Below are 24,382 nucleotides of genomic sequence, written 5' to 3'. Positions count from 1 at the left end.
CTCCTTTGGTGCCAGTGGGGAGCGTCACAGGCGACGTGTGGCACTAATTTGTGGATAAGGAGGTAGAACATGTGTTCTTGGCCACCAGCCTCCAAACCCTGCCTAGTGAACGTCCTCTCTCCCAGCTCCATATCTGATGTACTTAAGTGATCTGGAGCGGCAGAGGCAGCTAATATATACCAGGAAAAAAGAGACATTTATCTACTACAGCATGAACTTTAGTCAGTAAAGGCTATTAATAAGAAAGCAATAGCACAGTGAGTACCATGACTTATCTGGAGATCAAAAGAACTTCTGAGTATGCATATAGGATAAAGGTAAAGTAGAGTGAAGAAGTGAAGAAAGGAACCGTTCTGCTGCTGGGTTTGTGTAATTAATTGAAAGCTAGCACGTATATTGACTATTAATGGAAAATGAATTGTAGACTCTGACATAGACCAGGCACGAGCAGTGTTTATCCTCTTGATGAAGTTGCTCAAATACAGAATCACCTTAACCCTCTAGGAGCTTTATGAGTGGCACTTTCATTGTGCATATAGAGCATATAACAGCAGTCATAGCAGTGGGTAAGAGCCAAGACCAAAACAAACTCCTTATTAATGAGCCCAGAGTAAAAAGAACATAACAATTCCTCAGGCATCTTGACCTTTTAAGATGGCTTAGTCAGATGGCTTTCAGCAGTGACGAAAGGCAGAAATCCTTCCTCTTGTGGAAGCTCAAAGACAGATGGATAAAACAAAACTGTTCTCAGTAAGGATTGTGGGAAGGAAAATAGTTTGTTTTCATGTAAAAGGTATCCATCCTTCCTCTGAACTGTAGGGCGGTGACTTTTCTTGTTGGGATGGGATAGTATTTCTGTGTGGATTAGCAAAGCACTTCCAGCTTCTGCCAGCTGTTGTCAGTCCTGGACTCTCATGCCACTTGTAAGAGTAAACTGCCAGTGCTGGAAGAAGTCTTAGCTGGGGAGAAAGATGAGAGAGGTGAGTTAAGATAGCATACTTGTAGCTTGTAAACCTACAAGCTAGTTAGGCTGAGTATATAACTCCTTATGGGATATGTTCTTCCTAAATCTGAACCTACAGTTTGCATTGTAAGATACCTGTGCAATGCTTGTATTTTTCATGTCCGGAGTGTACTGTATTTTGAAAGGCCACTCCAGGTTTGCAGGAATAAGAAAGAGGGTCCATGTACTAAATTACTTGGAATCCTATATACCCAAAGGCCTTTAAAAACCTCTGCTTGAGAATTCCCTCCTATGGACTAGATGGGTGTTTTCAAAGCAAGGTAGCTGCCTGTCATTACAGTGGTCTGATAACAGAAAACATCAATGTGAAGGGGGGAAATCTGAATACAGACTTAGCCTGGTGCTTGGAATATTGTCATGCCATGTGCTTGTTGTCCTCCAAACGGTGAAAAGCAGCTTTGCCAGATTGTTAGAGTGGATTTAAGAAACTGAGCATAGGCAAACAATGCCCCTCTGGCTTCAGTAGTCTTCCTAGGTACTGCTTTGAATATTGGCATAAAGAATTCTTGCAAGCATGGCTGGGAAAGTCTGATTTTTTTTTTTTTTTTGATATGTTTATTGCTCTGAAATTATTCCAGGCTCCCGACCGCATTCATGTCTGAGGAGAAATAGGCAAATAACTGCTCTAATTTAAATGGGACGGCTTTGTAATCCGATGCCTGCAGAAACGAGCTTCTCTACTCATCAAGCACAAAGCCATGCAAAGATGTAGCTCATTCCCAATTGCCTGTTGAGTGTCTTTTGTCCGAGTTCATTTATTTTATCCATAGGCATCAAAGGAAGATGTAACACACATGTTCACATCAATTTCCATTTAATGGCCTATTGCTCATAACGTCTCTGCATTAAATTAGGAGATTTGGAACGTCTCTGCCTTTTGGGCTGCAAAGAATAATGCTCTGCTAGAAAGTCAGAAGTAGGAGCAGTGTCTTGGGAGAGTTTCTGTGGCTTATGTGTTGGATGGGAAGGCGGGCTGTGGCTGGTCACTGCCTGCTACAGAAAGTGGGAGACCACAAAAAGCTGTGTGTCTAGGCACGACCACAATAGTCTGCTCCAAACAGAGGTCTGGAAATGTGTACGTGGTGGGTCAGATACCACGCACCTTTGAGGTGTTGGAGGGCTGAGGTGGAAAATGGTTTAATTCCCTCTGTCAGAGCTGTGCCCGCAAGGGGGTTTGCAGAGTGACATGAACTTGCTCAGCCACTGCTCAGTTCAAAGCCAAGCTGGAGAGCTCAGAGCACCCCTGGGATGTTGCTGGCTGTGCTATGTAATGATAAGCTGTTCTCAGAGCTCTGGGCTGTAAGCTCGGTTCAATCAGTTCACTTTTCCTTTACAAAGATAGTGTGGATGCACCAGGTTCTGAGAGACACGCTGTTTTCCTGTCCTTTTAACCAGGGACATGCAGTCCCTCCCCATCCCAGCTGTAACTGCCCAAGACTGTGTTCAAATGGTTGCTCAGCATAAACAATTTTTGGGTTTCAAATGTCCGGGAGCCTAAAGTCCTCCCAGGTGGGCTCTGACAGGTCCTTTGGTGTGTCTGAGATCAGAAGTCACTCTTCTTATGGAGAAGTTAGGACTGAGGAAGATTTGTTTATGATGTTCAACGAGGATGTAATCTCACTCTGGGCTGGAATGGGCTGGAAACACATTGCAGGGCCTCTCTTCTCTCTGGTTTTATTTGAAGAGATGTGCAATAATATTTTCATCCCAGTGAATTCTGCTTAGGACTGTTCTGAACAGATCAGCTATCACACAATGAATTCAGGGCATTAGCTACTGGATCCAGCAAGTCTGGCCTTTGAAACAAATATACTCCTGGGCAGTGAAGCCAATGAAGGCTGTTTTCCTATTTGCCATTGTATTGTATTTGAGCTCTCGTTTGGCTTGTAACTGAGTGGTATTCAGTGAGGTCTGATGTCTTTCCCTCAGTGGCAGTGTTAATTTGTCACTTCTAACCTAATGCCTGTTTTAACGAGAGCTTAACAGCTCTGGGGCTTGGCTACCTCTGGGAGCTTGACTGCATCCATTGGTGCACGCAGCAGTTCTTCAGGAAGGAGAAGGGGAGGAAGGAGTAAGAGCCTCAGACCCACACTGGCACAGCAGCTACATAATCATCCCTTGTTTGGGGGATTGGTTCAAAAAAACTTCAGCTGTATCCATAGTGGAGGGCAGGTGCACATCCACAGCTGGAGTCCCAGCTGATGGGAAAGCCAGGGAATGTCCTGGTATTAAGGACAATGGATGGAAAATCGTATGTTGGGGCACTTACTGCATATTACGTATTAAAGACCTCAAATATAGGTGTCATGAATAAGCATTGGGATCTCAGATTTTTTTATTATTACTTTTTGTTGACTGATTAGAAAAACACCTGTCAAGAATGTCTTACTGTATTTTAGGGTGGAGAGTCCAGGTGTGTTCTTGAGGCCTTGCCAGGTCTGTTTTCTCTTGACCTATCCAGACCTTCCCTTAAGAAGCATGGCATCAAGGACAAAAAGTGCCTTGCATTTCCACGGCAGGAGGACGTTTTGAGAAGCTTGCTCTTAGGTCACAGCACATCATTAAAATGTGCTAAACTCAGAAGGACAGACCAAACCCCAGGAGTGAGCTGTAATGTAGTCTCTTTTTCTACTAATTGCTGTTGATTGGCTCTCTTGATCTAACAAACTGAGGAGAAACTGACCTGTTTTTTTTTTTTTTTTTTTTTTTTTTTTTTTTTTTTTTTTTTTTTTTTTTTTTTTTTTTTCCCACTTGCTGCAGACCTGGGATGAAGAGCTGGAAAGATCAGCCCACTCTTGGGCTCAGAAGTGCGAGTGGGAGCATGGGCCGAGTGACCTCATCCGGTCAATTGGACAGAACCTGGCGGTTCACTGGGGCAGGTAAGAACTGGGAAGCTCCTCACTAATTGCAAAGGGCAACTTATGGGCCAGTGTGAAAGGTCTGCCTTGCTCCTGATGTAATTCTTTAGGTTTACTCTTACTGTGTATCCCATAAATATTTACTCAACTCCTAATTTCTCTTTACTGAAACCACTCTGCAATTTTTTTTTTTTCATCTTCCTGTGGAAGATTTTTAACTGAGAGTTGTTAATCCAGCTAGGAGAGATGAAGTTAATGCTTCCAAATGGATTTGTCTCTCCATCTGATGGTGAGATTTTCTTATTGTTATGCCCCTGTAATCAGGCCTGTTGTAGGCTAAGACTGCTTTATAAAGCCAATATTTTGTATGTGCTCAGCTACCTTAATGGGACAAAATGCTGTTATGCTTGTAAATCAGGTAGAACTTGGTTGAAAGCAATGGAAATTTGCTTGTGTGAAATTGGCCTGATATAGAAATTGGGCCCGTTTTTGTTGGCAGAAATTAAATAATGATTGGAAAGTCGAGTGGTTAATCCATTGGAAACAGTCAAAAGATCAGGCTGTTCTTGGCTCCCCTACAAGCGCTCAAGATGGCCATGGGTTATTGATGGAGGTAGATCCAATCTTGCTCCCATTGCAATCACTGAGAGGAAAAAGAAATCAGATTTATCTCAGTTTTTTCAGGAACGGGCCATAACTTGATTGCCTCAATTTCCTCTTCTCTGAAATAGGACTCGGAAAGTATTCACTTAATGACATCAGGAGATTAATGTTTTTAAAATACTTCTAATGAATGATTTTTAATGAAGAGTTGGCTGAAAGAACAAACTACAGTTGGTAATGATGTCATTTGTATTTCTGACTGCCTGCTTCATGTGAGCTGTTGAAAGCAATAAAAAGTAGTGGGTTTGAAGCGCTCTTCTGCTTTTATATAGAGTTTGCAGAGTGCTGTTTGCTCACTGTGTACACAACGTGCAAAATGCAAATGAATTCCTCCAGATAATTTTAAAAACATTCACGTTCCCCTAAATGGCACAAGTAGCTCAGTGCTGCAAGGTCTCGCGCAGAGTTTGCACAAAGTACACGCAGTGTGTGCCTGGGGAGTTGCTGCAATGACAGCGGGGTAGGCGTGCAGAGATCCAAGTGCTCTGCATTAACCTTTGGTGTGATGTGAGTGTGAAAAGCTCACTCGCTTTCAAAGGTCTTACAGTAGGATCTCCTAATGGACTTCCAGATTTAGCAAATTGCCTGGTGGTAAAATAGGTACACGATGGCTTTTGGTTTAAGTTGGTTGGCAAACCTTAACTTCTGTTTACTTTCAAAATACAACTTTCTGCCAAACTAGACGTTTTTTGTAGTTGGGTGGAAAAGCCAGGAAGACATTTCAGGTCAGCAACATTTGAAGAACATGTTAAACCTATAAATAATACAGAAAGTCAGACTGGGATGTGAATTTTGGGGAAGAAATTACCTTTAACGTTTTCAGTGAGATTTTTTTCCCTGATTTTCAGATCATGATATTGGTGGTTTTGTTTTTTTAAGCAACGCCTTCGCAATGAGTGGAACTTGCCTTAATAAATTTTTATATAAAATTAGCAGTCGTGTTTTTAAAAAAAAAATTGACTTTGCAATGCAATATGCTGGGAGGCTACAGGTGCTGTTTGAAAACTTGTAACAGAGGTTGGTGATCTAAGCTCTGCCTGGCCTTTGCTCCTTCAGGTATCGCTCTCCAGCTTTCCATGTCCAGTCTTGGTATGATGAAGTCAAGGACTACACGTACCCATATCCTCACGAGTGCAACCCATGGTGCCCGGATAAATGCACTGGCTCCATGTGCACGCATTACACCCAGGTAAGAGATGGATTTGTATTTATCCTCTCTGCAGCCCCTCCATGTCCCATTGTCACTGCAATGTGCCCACAGCTTGCTTCTTTTCAATGTGTGCCTTGCCTTGCAGATAGTCTGGGCCACAACAAACAGGATCGGCTGTGCCGTGAACGTCTGCAAGAGGATGAATGTCTGGGGAGAGATCTGGGAGAACGCTGTCTACCTGGTCTGCAACTACTCGCCCAAGTAAGACGGATGGGCTGGGTTCCCTCCAGCTCTCCTAAAACCCTGCGCTGGCAGGTTGCTTAACTAGCCCAGGATCTGGGGAAGAGATTTCAGGCAGTCTAGACTGGTGGTTGTGGCTTTAAATTTTCTCTTTAGACTGCAGCACAGGGCTGGTTCAAGACTTCTGAGCATTGCCTGGAAAACTGAATGAGGGGCTGGGGCCAGGCCGGAGCTTTGATGTTGCTGCCATGGGAAGGAGGAGCAGGAGATGGCAAGGACGGAGCTGGAGAGCACTGCCAAGCGAGGCTTGCTCTCTTTGCAGCTGGGAGAGGACAGAGCTGGTGATTAACGCTGCTGACCTCCTTTCCAGCAATAGCCTCTGTACCCCAGCCCTACTGCTGGTACAGGAGAAGTAGGCTTGCTTACGATTAAAACAGCAAACGAATGAAATAGGGTAATCTCTACATGAAAATGTAATGGCTTGGAGAACATCTGTTTATAGGGTAGAACAGCACTAAGAAAAAAGGTGTGTGGGTACAAAGCTGGCAGTCAAACTTAGAGCTTTGCAAGGAGTTTGTAGCACGATCTGGGCCGCAGCATCCTGTGGGTGTGTTGTGTAAGCCCCTGTCGCTACATAAGTGATGTTCCTGGGAAGTTTGGTGGGATTTAATAACCTGCTCCATGCACAGGATTGTGCCATCCCCATGGAGTGCCCCTCGCGGGCTGGGCTCCTTTGTGCATCATCCTTTCAGCACTGCTGGATGGAAAAATACTCTAGTTCTGCCGTTTCTGCTTAATCTCTTTTCTCTGGCATTTGTGTGCATTGTCCTCATCTAGCCTCATAGGTGGAGACAGTTGAAAGAGCAATAACCAAAGAGTTCGGAGCCATGGACTGAACTCCAGCTCCTTGACCCTTCTCAGCCCCTAATAGTTGCAATAGAGGCACTGGAAATATGCAGAAATAATAGGGCCAAAGAGGGCTTTTTGCTTCTGGGTAGTTTCTTGAGAAACTGTGGTAACCCATTGATTTACTCCTGTGTACTAAATCACAGTATTTGAAGTAGAGTTTAATATAAAGATGATATTGCACACAATTCATTAAGTAAACCCTTAAAATCATCGTCCTGGAGGTGAAATGAGAAGGAACATTTTTCTCACGAGGCTTTCCTGGTCTAGCAGGTTAGTCTTTGCTTAGTTGCTCTGGACTGGGGTGAAGTTTCTGCAGCTTCAGAGGCAAAATTGCTGGCAGGGCTGGGTGAGGGGGAAGCGCAAAGTGCTGCTCTGATTCCCAGATGATCTGGAATTGGGCAGGGGGAGGCACAGATTTCTGCAGTTTGCTGTTTGGAAATGGTTCCAGATGGAAAACAGAGCAGCTTTTACATGGCAAGAGCCGTGCTCCTGCCTGGCCTGTGCAGCTGCATGGGGGGGTTACAGAAAATGCTGGGAGAACGGTGGCTTTGATGCACAAGAAAGCTGAAGTCAAGTGTGGGATGGAAAGAGATGAGACAGGCTGTCTTTTCCACATTTTCCTTTGCAAGTAGAGCAGAAACACTTGCTTATCCCACACCCATAGTGCTGGTGGCTGAAAGATTTGGGGCCAGGGCTTGGATGGGTATTTGGTTGTCTGACGGGCATACGTTTCTCCCATCCTTGCAGAGGCAACTGGATCGGTGAGGCCCCATACAAGACCGGCCGCCCCTGCTCCGAGTGCCCCCCCAGCTATGGAGGAGGCTGCCAGAACAACCTCTGCTACAAAGGTGTGTGGGGTTTGGGGACGGGATGCTTTGCTCCCAGCACCCTCCTGCCTGGGGGAGAAGCTGGAGCCAGCTTTCACCTGGAAACTTTTAATTGGAAGCAGTCACAGCTTTCAATTACCCACCCTTACTATTTAGACATCTCAGCGTAATGGTAAATCACTGGCTCTGGCTGACACAGAAAGGCTCTGAGCTGTTTAGAGTTCCCAGCTCGGATTCAGCGTGAAAATGTGAGCGAGCACTGGGATGGAGGGAAGTGGCTCAGTGTTTGCGTGGGTTTGGCTGGGGACCTGGGGCGGGATTTCGGTGGCTGGCCCTGTCCTCGCAGGGTTTGTTTGGGAAGGGAATGTTCTCCAGCGCTTACCGGAGGCGATGTGGGTGGGCAGAGCTTGGCTGCCCACCCAGCTCCTTCAGGGGCCAGGGACGCAGTGCTTCCCTCTCCATTTCTTTTACCTCCCCACCTTGGTTTTCACGGCTGCCAAATGAACACAGCGATTTGTGTCTCTTGGAGGAGAGGAGGAGCTCTCTTGGAATAGTTTGATGGACAGAAAGCGAAAAATATTTTTATTGCTGTGAAATGTCCAATGAAGCAGTGCTGCTCCCTTAGCATGCAGGATTTTCTTGGGTCATGCATCAAGAGCCTTTTTTTTCTTTCTTTTTTTTCAATCCCTTCCCATGTGTTTTCCTTCATGAAGAACTGGGATTTCAGAAACAGGCAAGCTCCCTGGAGGCTTGCCCAGAGCAGAAGCTTCTGTTGCTGCATTTATCACTTTTTGCCTGGGGTTGGGAGGAGCCCTTGGGGAGCAGGTGGGAGCTGGAGAGCTCCCTTTCTCCCTGCTGTTTTTCCTCAAAGCCCCTGCAGAGCCACCATCCATCGCCCCCCCCCTCCCTATTGCTGAGGATGAAAGCAGGGTCAGGTTTTGTGGAGGGCCAGCTGAGCAGAATTAATTTTGCTGGCATCGTGTCCCAAATCCCTCTGCCTGGCTGCACCAGTAGCTTGTTCTGCAGGAGCAGGGGGGCACTGCAGGAGCTCTACCAGAGAACCAGCTGAAGCTGTGCTGATGGGGTCAGTTTGAAGAGCAGAAAAGTGTTAGCCACCTTCCCAAATGCCCTCTTTTTGCAAGGTGTTCAGCACTCTTGTTCATTAATTAGTCTAGATCATTGCAAACCTTTATTGCGAGATGCTATAAATTCCGCTTCATGTGGAGCTCACTGGAGAAGCACATCTCCTCTCCTGGTGCTGTACCTGCCCTGGCAATGGTCCTGTGCTGCATTTAACTTCTGTTTTTAGGTTTCTCACTGTTTAAAAGCAGATCCTTGTCAAACCAAATCTTCTCCCTCCAAAAAGGAACCTGACTTCCTTGTTGTTGTGAACACTCTGTAATTATTTTTAATCCTCCTTTCTAACAAGATTACCGTTACGAGGACACCTTCATCACTGAGACAGACGAGACTAACGAAGTGGAGACTCCACAAATTTCAGAGCAGAAACCCGTGTGGTTCCACCCTCCGGAGAAGAAGCCCAGCAAACCTGTCAAGCCCAAGAAAACCTCCCCAGAGACCTATATGAGTAAGGCAGCCTCTTTCTTTCTTTCTTTTTTTTTTTTTTTTTTCCTACCAAAAACAGGGAGCAAAGCTTTCAAAAGCCCCTTGTGCCTTCTGCATGTCAATCTGCAATACCTGTCTGTTCTTTAAAGTCTGCCCGTTAAGACATCTTAAGAAAGTACCAGTGAACTGAAGGCCCCCAGGTCAGTAGACAATTTAGGAAATATTGGTTTGGTTTCCCATTCAAAAGTCTCTAAATTCAGCAGTTACCCTCTTTGCATCTTTTCTGGGGATTTTGATTGGTTTCCTTTTTATGTCTTGCTTGGGAAGCTTTCTGAAGTTGTTTGTAGAGTTGGTAGTACTTCCTCGGTTGTTTTCTAATCGCTGTTAATTAAAAGAGAGTTATTCTGAAAACAAGGCGAGGCAAGCAAATGCATCCTTTTCAAGTTTATCTACTAACATCTTGCAAGTCTGTAATTAAATGGAGAATTAGAGCTCTGGCTGCAGACCTCGGGCTGTAAATCAAAACCTTTGGCTGTCAAACGTTTCTTCCCTGTTAATATTCCCAAAGACACCTGTCTTGGGCGAACAGTTCAAGAGGCAACAGCTCCAGGCTGCTCAGTCTGCAATAAGATTTTATCTTACTGCACTAAAGACCTCCAGGAAAGATGTACAGTGGCTGCCCCTCACTGCAGCCCAAGAGCAGGCAGTGGCTGTCTCTTTCGTCTTACAGCATAGCTTTATTTTCACTTTTTTTTTTTTTTCTTTTTTTCTTCCAGCACAAGTCATTACCTGTGAGACCAAGATGAGAGACAAATGCAGAGGCTCAACATGCAACAGGTAATGTTTTATTGATACCTCGTGGATCAGTGCAGGGAAAAGTGGTCTCAAAACTGGCAGGTTCTTGCAAACAAGGTGTAGTCTATACTATATATATTTTTGCAACTGTCTAGGCAGGTCTCTTTGCAAAAAGCCTTCATTTCTCTCAGTTCGAAGCCTTCAGCAGAGCCTAGTAGTAAGGTGACTCAGTTTTCTTATGCAGCTATCATGACCCACAGTTCCAGGTGTCTAGAATCATTTAATAAATCTTGGCAGAGTCACTTTTGAGCCTTTCGTGTGCATTCCACCACTGTCCAAGCCAGACCAATAATTCATAGCTTGTCCCCTCCCAGGCAGTCAAGAACTTCTGGTTAAGGCTTCTGCAAAGAACGGGACAGTTTATCACTTGGAGAAAAAACAAATCCACAGAATCTAAATATTGGTTGGGTTTTTAAGGAGGGTGGAGAAACTGTCTTAAAAAGTAGCTATTTTGCAATCTTGTTTTTAAATTGGAAGAGTTACGTGAAATGAATGGAATGACTATTAAATGAAATAGAGTCAAAGTCTGTTTTTCTTGAATTGTTTTTTCGCCACTCTCAAAGATATATATCTTTACTAGGTATTTGTGCCCAGCTGGCTGCTTGTACAGTAAGGGAAAGATCTTTGGAACATTTTATTATGAGAGTGTAAGTACCTTTTAATAGCTCATAGATGCAATTTGTGGGGAGTTAGTGGTAATAACAGAAATGGGAAATGCCAACAATTCTAGTGTAATTTGGCTTTCCATATTCTCCAGTTGTGGTGCTGTAAACGGGTGCTAATAAAGATTATCTGTATTTTCCTCATCTTAGTGATGAAAAAAGAAGCAGTCTGGAAAGGCAAAGGGACTCCAGGCTTGATTTTGTCATAAATGCCCTTAATGCACAATAAAACCCATGGAAAGTGAGGGATAAGGATCAATAGACAGCTCTTACAAAGTGTTCCTCTTTAGTGTGGGCAGCTGTCATGCTGAACAGAAACTTCATACTACAAACACTGTAAAAATGTTGTAACTAAATATTTTGGGAAGATTTGTTGGATCTTGAACTAGCACAATAGTTTACAAATAAGGCATGGCACTGTTTCCCCATGAAAACTCCTGTTGGAGTGAAGGAAGGTTGAAGATGAAAGGGTATTTCTGTAAAGCATGCTTGCTTCCCCATTTGCTCCTTATGTGTGACTACATTGTCCACGATATATCTTTGCCCTGCAACCTCTGTGACTGCAGACAGCCTCCTCCTCCAAGTGGTTTCAGCAGAAATATTTTGGGTTTGATTATTTTGTTGAGAACTGGAAATATTTCATACTGGTTGTTAACTTCCCAAGCTGCTTTTTATTTTTATCTTTTTTTTTTTTTTTTTTTTTTTTCCTAAGCTGTATCTAAGCGTATGGTTTTGATACTTAAAAAAAAATAATAATAAAATAAATGTCATTCAACCAAGCAGTGCTTAAAATAATAGTAAGAATAGCAAAAGAGTAAGGTTATGTTGGGAGAGGAAGAGTTAGATTCCAAAGGGGTGTATTCAGTTTATTTTCCATTTGGCACTTTGGTGGTGGTTCGTTTCTTCATTGCTTTTTTGCACAGCAGTTGCTCAGTGCTGTTCTGTGAATGAGATTTATTTCACATACTGTTTGTTGTGCTCTTCCCAGTCATCAAGCATATGTCGTGCTGCAATTCATTACGGCATCCTGGACAATAAAGGAGGGCTGGTGGATATCACGAGGAAGGGGAGGACACCAGCTTTTGTGAAGTCTACCAGGAATGGTGTGGAGTCTTTCAGGTACTGCCTCTGTGAAAAAAGTGTTCATATTTGCTTTAAATATATGCAGATGTTCAGTCATCTTTTTTACGCATACACAGACATAGTGATTCAAGTAATTTTAGTATGCTTATTTTTTTAATACATATTTTTTCTTGTTTTGCAGGAAAAGTAAACCTTCAAATGCATTCATGGTTTCCAAAGTCACAAGTAAGTTTTAAGTTTGTGAAGTTGAGAAGAAACCATATTTACTACAGTTTTATGAGATGGTTGAAAATACCACTCCATGCAGTGCTCTTTTTAATTTGATGTGATCACGTCCAATGGCTCCGTACCACGGGTCTGGAAACTACATAGCTACATGGCTGTAACAAAAATACCCTGTTTTGTGGGTCACCTGCTTTTCTCTTCTGAGAGCTTTGACCTTTTGAAAACCACCTTGTAGTAAGGCAGCAGGACTTCTGTGGGAGAGCTGCTCAGCCCTCTCCTGGGTGCATGCTCCTGGTGAAGGAGTGAGTGACTTTAATCCTGGTGCCCTCACCTGGATGTGGGTCTCCCCAGGGGTGCTGCATGCCTGTGACTAGTGTTTTCTACAGCTGCTTGGCTATTGGGTCTAGTAATTTCCTTCTCTGTGTTTATTTCCTTCTCTGTGTTTATTTCCGCAGCACAGACACTGGATTGCTACACCACAGTAGCTGAGCTGTGCAAGTTCAAGAAACCTGCGACCCATTGCCCAAGGTAACTGCGTGCCTCGAGCAAATTTGTGCTCAGCTTAAATCTGCACTGCTTGGGGCAGGGACAGGTGAACGGAGGAGGGATGGTGAGAGCCCCAAATCTGAGAGCTTTTGGGAACGGTGTACTTCCTCCTGCCACTGTGTTTTGCCCCAAAGTGTGTTTTCAGCAAGAGCAGGCACATGGGCAGTGTGGTGGAAAACATGATGAGCTTTTGGGCTGCTACAGTAATACAGAAGTCAGGCTACGCGATCGTGTTTCAGTGAGCCCACGCCTGGAATGCTGAAAGCTGCCTTGTGCAGGTGTCAGTCGCAGTAGAGGACAGGGGCACAAATTCATGCAAATCATAATGTGCACAGCATTCTGCAAAAATATAAGCAGTCCCCTCTGAAAAACTCATAAAAGACTAATCCTTCTTTTACTGGTCTAAAACCTTGTGTTTGCAGTTCTGTAGTAACTACAAAAAGTCATCTGAGGGGAACAAATAATTAGATTCACTGTTGCCACCTGCAGACCAGATGCAGGCACTTGAAATCTCCGAAGAATGCAGCTTGCTTTCCTGTTGAGCCTTGGTATAGAGAATAAATCTGAATAAATTGTTTTCTAGGATTTATTGTCCAGCCCACTGTAAAGATGAGCCATCGTACTGGGCACCGGTGTTTGGCACAAACATCTATGCAGATGTGAGTATGCTCCTTTCCCTGATGACCCCGTGTAACACGATGTCTGTATTGCAGAGCGGGGTTTTCTCTGTGATTTAGGAAGGGATTAAAGCTCCCCATGACCGCTGCAGCATGGGGTTGGGGTAGATGGGGATGAAGGAATAAGTGGCACCAACAAAGTGCAGCAGTGGTGGACAACGGGCTGGGGTCAATGGGCTTGGGGAGCCCCTCCAGTTTCTGGTGCTGACTTCTTCTGGACTTTGGGGTGATGGACACGAGACAGCAGTAATGTTTGCTTGCGTTGGTAAAGCACTGCCTTGGTTTGGAGATCTACAGATGAACACCAAAGGGCTTATATTATATATGCCGCATATACAACCACACTATGTTTTTGGCACAAGGAGTCTGTCTTCTCCCTCCCCTCTCCTCTTTCTGGGAGCTGAACAGTGTTTTTGAGCAATTGGGACACAGCACGGAGCAGTGGAAAGAAAACATGCGAGTTGGTTTTATCGGTTTGTTTTTCTAAACTCTGCTCGTGGGGATGAGCAGAGACTTGATGCTAAAACTAGGCAGAGAGTCATTTTCTTGAAATCTCTTAATATTAGGCCTCTGAAAACTGAGTTTCAACATTTTTCCATTTGTGGGTGTCTCTTTTTTTCCTGTCAGAGATTGTCTTCAGAAATGCCAGCTCTCCCGGGCTGGTGTCTAGCCCGTAGGAACATGCTTTGGGGCTGATCGTGGGTCCCAGTGAGTGCCTGCATCCCCAGCTCAGGGTCCACATGGAGCATTGCAGACTCCTGAGAAAAACACCCTGGGAAAATCATACAACAGTTTGGGGAAAGCCATTGAGAGAAGTGATTTTTAAATAATTATTTTTTATTTTACTTGGGACCATTATTTAATATTTATTTATTTTTAAATAGAAACATAAACAAGTTAGCCTAGACAAGCTCATATGCAAATCCATCGCACAGCTGTTGCCCCGTGGTATCTGCCTCTATGCGTGCTCTGACCTGCAGGAAATGGGAAATAGTTTTCCTTTTCTTTTACTGAAGACAAAACTACCTCAGATTACTCCTGAATGGGGTATACAATTACAAGGTTTTTGGTGAGGACCAGCATCTTGGGCTGGCATTGCTTCATTGCTTCCCTATTTGTACTGACGCAAAAGGATTAGTGTCCTTTAATGAAGGACAAACTCCATTTCCTACTGTCCCCTCTGGTTATTGTGTTTCATAAATTGGGGTATGGACCATGATTTAAGGGGAAAGAAAAAAAAAAAAAGGAAAATGTTTTTGGCCACCTCTTAGAAGGCTTGGTTAACCTTTTTTTGGGCTGCTGTGCTAATAGTGTGCTGCACGTCTAATAGGAAAAACGCTTTGGATTTTAGCAGAATGAGTCGTTGGTAGCAAAACAGATTTAAAAAAGAATCCAGCAGGGGAAAAAAGGAGTTTGAGGAGGGTGTGAAACATGTTGCAAAGGAGAGGTATTGATGGTGATAAATGCTCAGGCTGGAAAGTTGACCATATAAACAGGCATGATATGCAGGGAGAATTTGAGCAATGCCCTTTTCTGCTGGGCATGGACTGTGCGGGATGCCCTCTGGGAGGGGATGCTGTGAATTAACCCAAGCCTGTGGCTGAGAAATAATTAAAGCAGAAAATGAGCTGGATGAGACAAGTGCAAGTCTTCTGGGAGGTTTGCACGGCTACGCATCTGGAGTGTAGGGCCTTCATGGCCCTGGGGGAATTGTGTCCCAACCATGTCTTCTTAAATAAGTGCTCTAAAAGAAAATGGCTTCTTAGCAAACTTGCCAAAGCACTGATTTGCTAAACGCTCTGACAGCTAAGGAGTCCGTAGTCCAAGAAGTGGTGACAAAAATGCTTGGCTGGTCTAGGGAAGTGCGTTTAGAAGAGGTGAGGTCTAGGTGGACTGAGGCGTCCAAAAAGCCGGGATACTGGGGAGCAGTGGCAGAATGACAAGGCACAGCAGTCAGAACCACAAAGGGTTTGTGGAATGGGGATATAGAGGAGCCTTGAAATCTGGGGTAAATGAAAAAAAATGCACTCAGATATGCCACAGGAAAAGTTCATGCCCAAATCCCAGGTCTGTCCACTGAATGGCATCCTCCCAGGGCTGAAATTAGTGGCAACAAGCAAGCTGCTAGGGAACAGAAAATCTTGCTCATGTTCCCATGTTGTGGCTTTATGGGTCTGTAGGGATCTCTGGATTATAATCACCAGTAATGTCACTGAAGATGGTGGGCGTGTCTCTGGAATGCACAGAGGTACCATCAGTAGTGGGACGCTCAGAGTTACTTCTCTGGGGTCAATTACTTTTGACCTCGCATGGTCAACCTCACTGTGAGGTTTCTGAATTGGAAAAATTAGAGAAAAAAATGTCTCTGAACACGTGACTGTGCTGAGGAGGTAGCTCAGCTCTTTCTGATGTGAACAGAGACAGATCTGGGGGATGCTGGAGCTGTGTGAACACCTAGGGATCTTTATTGAGACCATACAAAAGCTTTTATGTCACTTATGCTGTCACTTGCCTGGCTCTTAGTGTGCAACACTGCAAGGGAAACACTTCCTCATCCCTGCTTAGGAGCCCGACAGAGCTGGGAGAGGAAATGGCTCTCTACTCTTGAGATAAGGTCCTTTATCCACAACTGTGCTGCAATTAGTTGGAGGAGGACAGATCACTTAACGAAGGAGACCTTTATCATCAGAGTAATCCAAGCTGGGTAGCTCAGCCCTCATGAGATAGGAACTCAATGATTAAACCGGTCACGCTAATGAAGAAATTATGGATGATTAAATTCATAGTCACGGATCATTGTTAATGGCCAACTATAAAAAAGTGCTGTCATCTTATTGGGGTATGCCTCAGAGTCCATTTCATCAGGAAATGCTCTCAGAGCATCCCAAGAGACCTGTGTGGTGCTGAGGCAGACGTGAAGGGGCTACGCCATGGAAAGCCATTGCGTGGTCTGGGCAGCTGCTCTACTTCAGAGTTCAAGAGGAATGGCCTTGATTCTTGAAATGTCTCATCCTCCAAAAGCTCTGTGAGCAATCCATCAAAGCAAAGCTTGGACTGTGATAGAAGAAAGCAGTAATCCAACAGAGTGATAGGGGGAGGATTTGGGTAAGGCAATAAAAAGCCTTCTGGTCAAAGCTTTCAGTAAGCAGCAGAACAGCAAGTCCTGGAAAAAGCAGGAATGCCTTGAGAAGAACATCGTTTAGGATGTCTCCCAGTGGAGAGTGTTGCAAATTGATTCAGGACAGTTTAATTTTATGAGCCAATTTTAGATTTACAGATTTCCCACTGCATAGTAGGGCAAATTCACAGCGTATCTTCCAAACAGAGCGTTCCCTTGCCCTTATATAGAAGCAAAATACTAAATTGACTCTCAAAAACCCAGGGAGCTGCCAAGAGATAGTCGATCCAAAGTGATAAATATATAGGGGACAAGGCAAACCTGCCATATATGGCTGTTGAGAAGGAAACAGCACGATCTGTATTGTACGTACATGATGGGAATGTTTGCCCTTGGCACTGGTTTTGTAGTAGTTTGGGTTTTAGCCATCAGGGAGTTTATGGGGCTGGGATTTTCACCTGCTGCAGTTCCCTGCGCAAAACTGATCTGTTTGTTGTTGTTCCAGCTTGCTGTATGTAAATCCTTTAGAGGGCTGATGGCCAAGTTTATACTACACTTAAGCCTCCTCTGCTTTTGCTCTGTTTCCTGGATGCTTTGAGAGCTTAGTCATCTTTTGTCAGTGTTTTGTGTTCCTCTTGCTCTTCTGACTCTGCACATCAAGGAGAACAGGGTAACAGTGATGCGCAATGGAGAAGCTTTAGTTTTGTTTTTTTTTTCAGAAGCGTTAATCTCTCTCAGTACTCAGTGTAGTCTTACAGGGTAATGGGATATCCAACTGCCCCAAAGCTACACCACTCTGGGGGTGCAGTCCTCCTGTTTTTTTTTTTTTTTCCTAGACAGGAGCATGTGAACTCTCCCAGATAGCTGGTGGCCATTTAGCTTAATTCAGTAGCTTAATTCAGGAAAAGCATCTGCTTTGCAAGCAGCTGGGTGAATAAGCTTTGGCACAGTGGCTGGTCACTAGCAAGGAGTTTGCACCATCACGGTTTCTCTGTTCAGTGGACCAGCTGCTTGTATGTCATGGCAGCGCTGGGTCTTACAGCTATTTCACCTCTGCATTTGATACCTGGCTTATCATATCCCCAGATCTGGTCCATGATCATCCCCAGTCTGCCCATAAGAATGACAGAATTGTTTCATAGCTCTTTGACTCCACTCTCTTTTATTCTCTGTTGATTTTTTTTTTCTTGATTCTGATGGAGAAGGTAAATCTCCAGATGTAAAATAGAGATGTGTTGTAAATCAAAATAACTCAATATTTTTCAGAGCTCCAGTATCTGCAAAAGTGCCGTGCATGCAGGAGTCATTCCAGATGAAGAAGGTGGCTTTGTAGATGTGATGCCGGTAGAAAAGAAGAAAATTTATGTTGGCTCCTTAAAGAATGGAGTCCAGTCTGAGAGGTGGGATATTTCGCTTTGTACTTTCCTCTTATTCTTGATTTTAAGTTCAGTTGTGTGTCAAAGTCAGCAGATATCAGCTAGAAAGGTTGGTGAGTTGGAAATATGACTTAACAGTGTCACTGTGAATTTGAAGATGCAAACAAATAGAGCGTGTTGTCCTGCTCTTACCTTCCACAAGTCAGTAGCTACTTTCAGACCAGTGCAAAAGGTATGAAATACCATTAAGATATTTTTTAAAGAGATGAATCCATATTAAAACATTTTGCTATATACGTATATCATTAAAAATCCACTGTTGTAATTATTACATCAATGATTATTGGATAATCTTTTGGAATTAAATTTTAATGAAGAAGAAAGTTCCCAAACTTGCTTGTCTGAAAGATAAATATGGGTATTTCTTCAGCTTTCAGTTTGGTTTGAGGTTTAATGAGATTTCCATTGAATTTCGGTGTGTAGGATGTGTTTGCACTCATTAATTTAATTTCTCTATTCTTATTGAAAGACATGAGCAAATTAACCTCTAGAGAGAAGATCAAACAGTTTTTTAAGATGGGTTTTCCACCCTTGTACTTCTGCATGACTTCTTTTGGTCTAACCTTGCTGGTTTCTGTGAACAATTGCAAATCAGTGTTTCCAAAACCTTCCACCTGCACATGATCACAGTGATTGAGTTGCAGCTCATTCAGTCCTTTCTAATTTGCTACTTCTGATTCAGTTTGTGATGTATTTTTTTTTCACACATCGGTGTGATGGTACTGAGTTCTCAAACTTATATTTGAAAAAATAACATTAATCACTATTGTGGTGGGTTTTGGTTATTACTGACATGTCTATCTGCTCTGTGAGGTTCCTTTGTTATAATAAGAAATCCAACTGAGTTTTGATATTTATATTCTAACAATGAATATTCCAAAACACTGCTGCAGAGGAAAATAATAATAATAATTTAAAAAACAAACAATCAAACAAACAACAACAACAACAAAAAAAAACAAACAGGAAAGCTAAGACATTAAATATGAGATTCTTTGGTACAGATTTACCAGAATCAACTTTTTGTACCTGTGTGATCTGTAATTTGGCAGATTTACTTTCATTTTGGATAAATATCACAGAATCTCCTGCTCATACCAGTTTTCTTCTACCTCTGTCTTCCTTTAATTTATCTTTTATACTGACAGAGAACTTTTTGCTTGCATGACAAACTCTAGCCAAGCTAAGAATAAACTTTCCCACTGGCAGTGACATGTAATATGAGCACCAGGTGCTGATCTAGGAGGTGAGGGAAACCAAAGACGCTATAGCAGCAGGGATGAGTATGAAGGTTTGGAAAGTGTTATTTACACTCAGCAAGAAGGAGCACCTCTGAGCTGTGAGATGGTGGAATAGCTTTTCAAAACTCAAGGTGAAAATCTTATCCTTTAGGACACTGGAAACAAACTTTTATAAAGATGCATGTACAAACAGGTACAGGATAAGGTTGCCTTTAAAATTTACTGAGACTTCACCCTTGTTGGAACATGTGCTTTACAGGAGAATATGATATTTTGCCTTTCTCTTGGGGATTTGCAGCATAGCAGGGCTGGGAACAGGGAGGGCTCTTGCCCTGTGCTCAGTCAGAGCTGTTGGGAGCACCTCTGAAGGTGGAAAATGGATATACCTGTAGATTGCCACTTAACGTGTGCTGATCTGTCTGCTCCCATTGCCAGCACCTGGAGATGGGCCAGATGGGCCCTGGGAGCCTGCCAGCCTATTTGACAACTGGTTTTAGGGAACATGTTCTCTTTATGCACAAATCTCTGTAAAAGGGAGCACAGTGTTCCCCAGACAAATGCTAGAGTTGTAAAAGGGGCTTTTATTTCCCAGTTCCTTCTGTTGACATTAGGACGTAGATCTGGATCATAAACATGAAAAAAAAAAAAAGTGAACTCATGAATTTCTGCCTCTTCTCTTTCATCCTTTGTCTTTCTCCTGTCCTGCAGCTGCTCCTGGTGGGGCTACATCAGCACAGACCCAGCATGCTGAATTGGTGCACCCCAGAGAAATTCGGAGCTTCCTGTAGCACTTTTGCACCATGAGTCCTGCAGTGCCTACATCTGGTTGATTGCATTTTCTTTTTATTTTTTTTTTTCTCCAGGTTGATTAATCCTTCAGATGGAAATGCTTTCCGAATTTTTGCTGTGAAGCAGTAAATTCCCAAGGAAGGTGCAAGTTTCTTTTGGAGAGCGCTCCGCTGATCTCCAGAGACAGGAAGGCTCCTCTGATGGCATCAGCTCTGAACATACCCTCCTTGCCGATCTCTTTCAGGGAATTAGAAAAGAAAAGAAAAAAAGAAAAGGAAAAAAAAAAAGACCAAAAAAAAAAAAAAAAAGACAACAGGTTCTGACTCAGCTGTTTGCATCTCATCGCACCTGTTCAGCGTTGTATCTTTTTGTTTTGTGTTTTTGTTTCTCTAGGGGCATTCAGCAATGATAAACCATTCTAACTTTCAATTTACAAGAGAGGTGTGCTGCACAGAACTGTGGTGGCTCAATGTACAGCAGCTGTAGGGATCTCAGCATGGCTCTGGATGGCTTTTTTGGGAGGTGAAGCATCTTCTCCAATGGATGTGGTGATATACAGACTCAGAACTGAGTGACAGTCCAGATGCTGGGCCCTTTGATATAAGAAACTGTTTTAAAAGACACATCATTTGGGGAGAGTTTGGGCTGTGATAAGGTGTGCTTGTGCATGTTTGATTTGTGTGCTAAAGAAGAGAATATTTGGTATTTTTGAAACAAGTTGAGATGCATCAGCGCTGCTGTGTGGGCATTGCACTAGGCTAAGTTGTACTGTGGGGGAGAGGATGTTTCTGCCGACTGGATATCGAGGATTTCTGGGGACTGGAGTAGGGCTCGAGATGGTGGCAGAGACCCACGCTGCAGAAAATGAAGCCACCAGATCATCAAAACAGCAGGTTTAGTGTTTGCTGGTCAAACATTCACAGGTACTTTGCAAGTCTCATAACCCATGAGAAGTCAATGAACTGGGGCTCCTGTGCTGGCACATCTCATTCTATATTACATGCCATTTAAAATAAAACTTCAGTTAAATGCAGCGTATTGTTTTATACAGCAGTGCTGGTTGTTTTATCTGTAGTAGTTAAGTAGTGATAAAGTTAATCTTATTTTTGCTAGGAATCATTGCATCCATAGGAAGCATGTTCACTTTACCTTCATGAAGATCTTTGTTGTGTGTGCAGTTCTGATACTTAAAAAGATACAGCATAAATTGGGATAGATTTTTTTTCCCCATTGTTTTTTTTTGACAGCAATGGATCCCAACTTTTAGTGTAAATGCTGTACCCTTGAGCATTTGATATCCAGGATGCTGTTTTGCGAAACCTATAGATGTTGCAGTGATGCTATTTAATGTTTTGTTATTTATGTCTCAACATGCATCCAAAGCACTTCAAAGCCAAGAGAATAGCCTGGTCTGAGCTGCTCTTTAAGGCAGGAGATTTTTCTCTACTTCATATTGGAAATTAATTTTAGGCTCGGTCTAAACACAAGTCTGGTTGTCTTTTACACACCCATCCAGTAACTTCATTAATCATGAGAAGGCAACACAAACTTTAGTTCTTCAGTTCCTGTAAAATACAATCCTGCAGCTCACTAAATAGATTGTAATATTCTATAACAAATGGGAAAATTTTCACTCTATTTGGCAGATGTCTCATAGCCACTCGTATGCTCAGGCTGTGTTCAGTTTAATCTAGAGAGTTATAAAAACAATGTCTTCAAGCTGTTTTAAAACACAGACCAAAACTGTTAATACGATGAAGCACTTCTTTAATTTGGCAAATGCCATGAAATCAGCAAAGAAATTACATTTATTGCTCAGCTTGTGTCTCCATTGGGGTTTCCTTCTTTATGAAATCTAAATTTGGAAAGAGACCTGCTGTAAAGTCAGTTGGAATTACAATCGTCTCCAAAAGTGCTGCACAGCAAACCTACCTTCGGAGAGGGACGTAGAGAAATGACTGTGTGTCATCTTTATTTGTGTGGTATTGTCTTCCAAGGTGTACAGTAGTTGCTTTAGATAGAAAAACTTTTTTTCTTATTAGGTAAATTGATGTTATAAACAGCCAGGACATATCTTAGGAAAGCTGCTGGTTGGAAGCATTTGAGATCTTGGCAGTGAGATAAGGCTTCCCTGTTTCTGCCCACTGTAAATAATTATGCTATACACAGTCTGGTTCAAGCCCATTAAATGCTGCAGTATGAGTCTATGACCATCATGGGCCAAATGGTAGCCACTGTGCTATTTATTGAATTGGAAAGTGTAAGAGATGCCATCAGGTGTCCAGGGGCCTCCTTCCCACTGATTCCATGCGGATTGCAAGAGCACATAACATGCCTCAAAGCTAGTGTAGGATCCCACCTCTAATATGCTGTCTGTGACAATCATGGATGCTGTAAAAATGGTGGAAAGAAACGTGAGAGCTCTTGGAGAAAAGTCTAGAGGATTATTGTGGAGCACATAAAAATCCAAACAGCTCGGGATGTATCTACCTGATGGAAAGGGAGCAAGAGAGGAATTGTCCTTCCACCAGAAATATCCTAAAACGCTTAATTCAAGCTACAATTGTGTATTTTTATCTTCAGCCAACTGGTTTGGATTTTTAGAAACTGATCATAATTTAAGTCTGTGTCTGTTTATTTTTATATTTGTTGTACAAAAGAGAAATTGTGACTTTACTACACAAATATCATTTGAGGTCCTGGGTGCTATTAATTTAAACATACCTCCACCAGAATTAGGGGTGATCAGGTCCTCCAAGACAATGAAGATATATCAATGGCTTGCAATTGCGTGTGCTAGCTATTCATATATAGGTGGGACAGTACCAGTTTTTAGCCCAATATTTCCTGATTTTACTTCTGATACCAAAGCATTTCTTAGCCTAACATATTTCAATGCAGCTTAAAGATGCAGCACGTCTTTACATCTCTAGATACGTTCCTCCTTAGACCCTAGCTCAGCAGATTAGTAAGCCCGTGCCATCTTGAAGCACCTGGGTGCATCCTTGCTGAATCCAGGTTAAATCCCTGGCAAAGCTGATGCCTAACAGTTGTTCTAGCTTCCCCAGCTGCCAGTGCACATTTGGGTCTGCTGGCTCCATTCATTTCATCATTTTAAGTCATCAGCAGCCATTCAGCCAACAGCTGGTTGAAGAACCTCCAGTTGTGTACTTGGTCAGTTGTGCAGTCTAAACATTTAGGGCCAGTTCATAGAGTTGCTTTTTCTTTCTTTTTTTTTTTTTTTTTTTCTATGAAAAATGATGTATTTTACTACTTCCTATGTGTAAATGTTTCTTGTAAATTTTTGTGTGCCTTTGCATGTTTTTCAAGGGGCTGTGTGTTTGTTTATAAACTATATATATTTTTTTCTAAATACAGAATTGTAAAATACCTTTTTTTCCTCCATTTTCTTTTTATTTCTGAATTATTTGTGAAATAAAACCTTCCCAGAATGAATGCCACCCTTGTCGTCAATGTTCAGCTACAGCTGGGGTTGTATTTAGAAGACTGAGCCTGAGCTATTTGGGATTGCTCCTGGGGACCAGAGTATCCCCTGGAGAGCCCAAGATAGATCAAAATGTTCAGAGTCTATTCCACAGACAAATAAATAGAACTGCCCAGTACCCCAGCATTAAAAGTCAACTTTTATCCTATTTGGAATAAGGTGTATTCTTTCCTTACATCCTGGGAGTAAGGGAAAATTCATGTCTGTCTTTAACTCCCTGAAGTAGATTAAAGTGTTGGAAAAAAGTGTTTAATGAAGTAATGCTGCAAAATACAACTGAGGTGAACTCCTTTCTGTCTGACCAGGCTGTTGTTAAATGCACCCTTATTTTGGAAGTGAAAAGTATATGGATTTTTTTTCTTTAATTTCCCCTTGAAATTTTCTCTGAGCTCATTACCAACAGCACCACAAATCAACCCAACTTGTTTCGTACTAATTCAATACTGTCTTGGTTAAAGGAGCAAGATGACAGGGAGGTTTACAGCTCAGGCTCCAGGCAATGAGCACCAGATGGCTTTTGACCAAAAATGAGGGCTGAGCCAAGAAAGGGAGTCCTGACTGACAAGAAGGCGTTGAAAAAACATGTATTTTCCATTACATATAAAACAAGATCATCATAAAATACAGAGATGTTTGCATTACTCCAGGGCTGGCCTGATACTCTTATGGTTGAACAGTATTTACCTGTAAATCCCAAAGCAAGGATTGACATGGTAGTGCTCATTGCTGGGCAATGACTTCTGCTCAAGGAGTCACACAGCTACTGTATGCTCTGCAATTACAAACTGCCTATCCGAACCAGTTTCTGCTTGATTTCTCCACTGTCACTGCTGCGAAATCCTTCATTGCTGAAAATGTTGGGGAAGACTTTCATGAGCAGAGCTTAATAGTAAGCAGAGAAGGATATTACAACTCATGATAATGTTGGGATTGCCTAGAGCATCCCATTGATTGTGACAGCTCTTTGGTTTCCTATTTGTAGTGCTACAAAAAGCCCCAAAATGCTAT

General features: G+C 42.8%; 1 protein-coding gene across 1 annotated transcript in view; it reads left to right on the top strand.

The window, feature by feature from the left end:
• Nucleotides 1-23,259, top strand: part of CRISPLD2 (cysteine rich secretory protein LCCL domain containing 2) — a 29,493-nt gene extending 6,234 nt beyond the window's left edge. Inside the window, exons 3-15 of the mRNA XM_084294979.1 lie at nt 3,785-3,903; nt 5,602-5,734; nt 5,841-5,956; nt 7,592-7,692; nt 9,101-9,259; nt 10,014-10,074; nt 10,673-10,739; nt 11,743-11,873; nt 12,019-12,062; nt 12,518-12,590; nt 13,192-13,267; nt 17,670-17,803; nt 19,944-23,259. Coding sequence (XP_084151105.1) covers nt 3,785-3,903; nt 5,602-5,734; nt 5,841-5,956; nt 7,592-7,692; nt 9,101-9,259; nt 10,014-10,074; nt 10,673-10,739; nt 11,743-11,873; nt 12,019-12,062; nt 12,518-12,590; nt 13,192-13,267; nt 17,670-17,803; nt 19,944-19,998 — 1,269 coding nt within the window. The 3' untranslated portion in view covers nt 19,999-23,259. The remainder of the gene's footprint in view (nt 1-3,784; nt 3,904-5,601; nt 5,735-5,840; nt 5,957-7,591; nt 7,693-9,100; nt 9,260-10,013; nt 10,075-10,672; nt 10,740-11,742; nt 11,874-12,018; nt 12,063-12,517; nt 12,591-13,191; nt 13,268-17,669; nt 17,804-19,943) is intronic.
• The last annotated feature ends 1,123 nt before the right edge of the window (nt 23,260-24,382 follow it).

Source organism: Netta rufina, assembly GCF_964035555.1.
Source record: "Netta rufina genome assembly, chromosome: 13".
NCBI lineage: Eukaryota > Metazoa > Chordata > Aves > Anseriformes > Anatidae > Netta > Netta rufina.
Note: the sequence above shows the minus strand (reverse complement) of the source record. Positions and strands in the feature narration are given on the sequence as shown.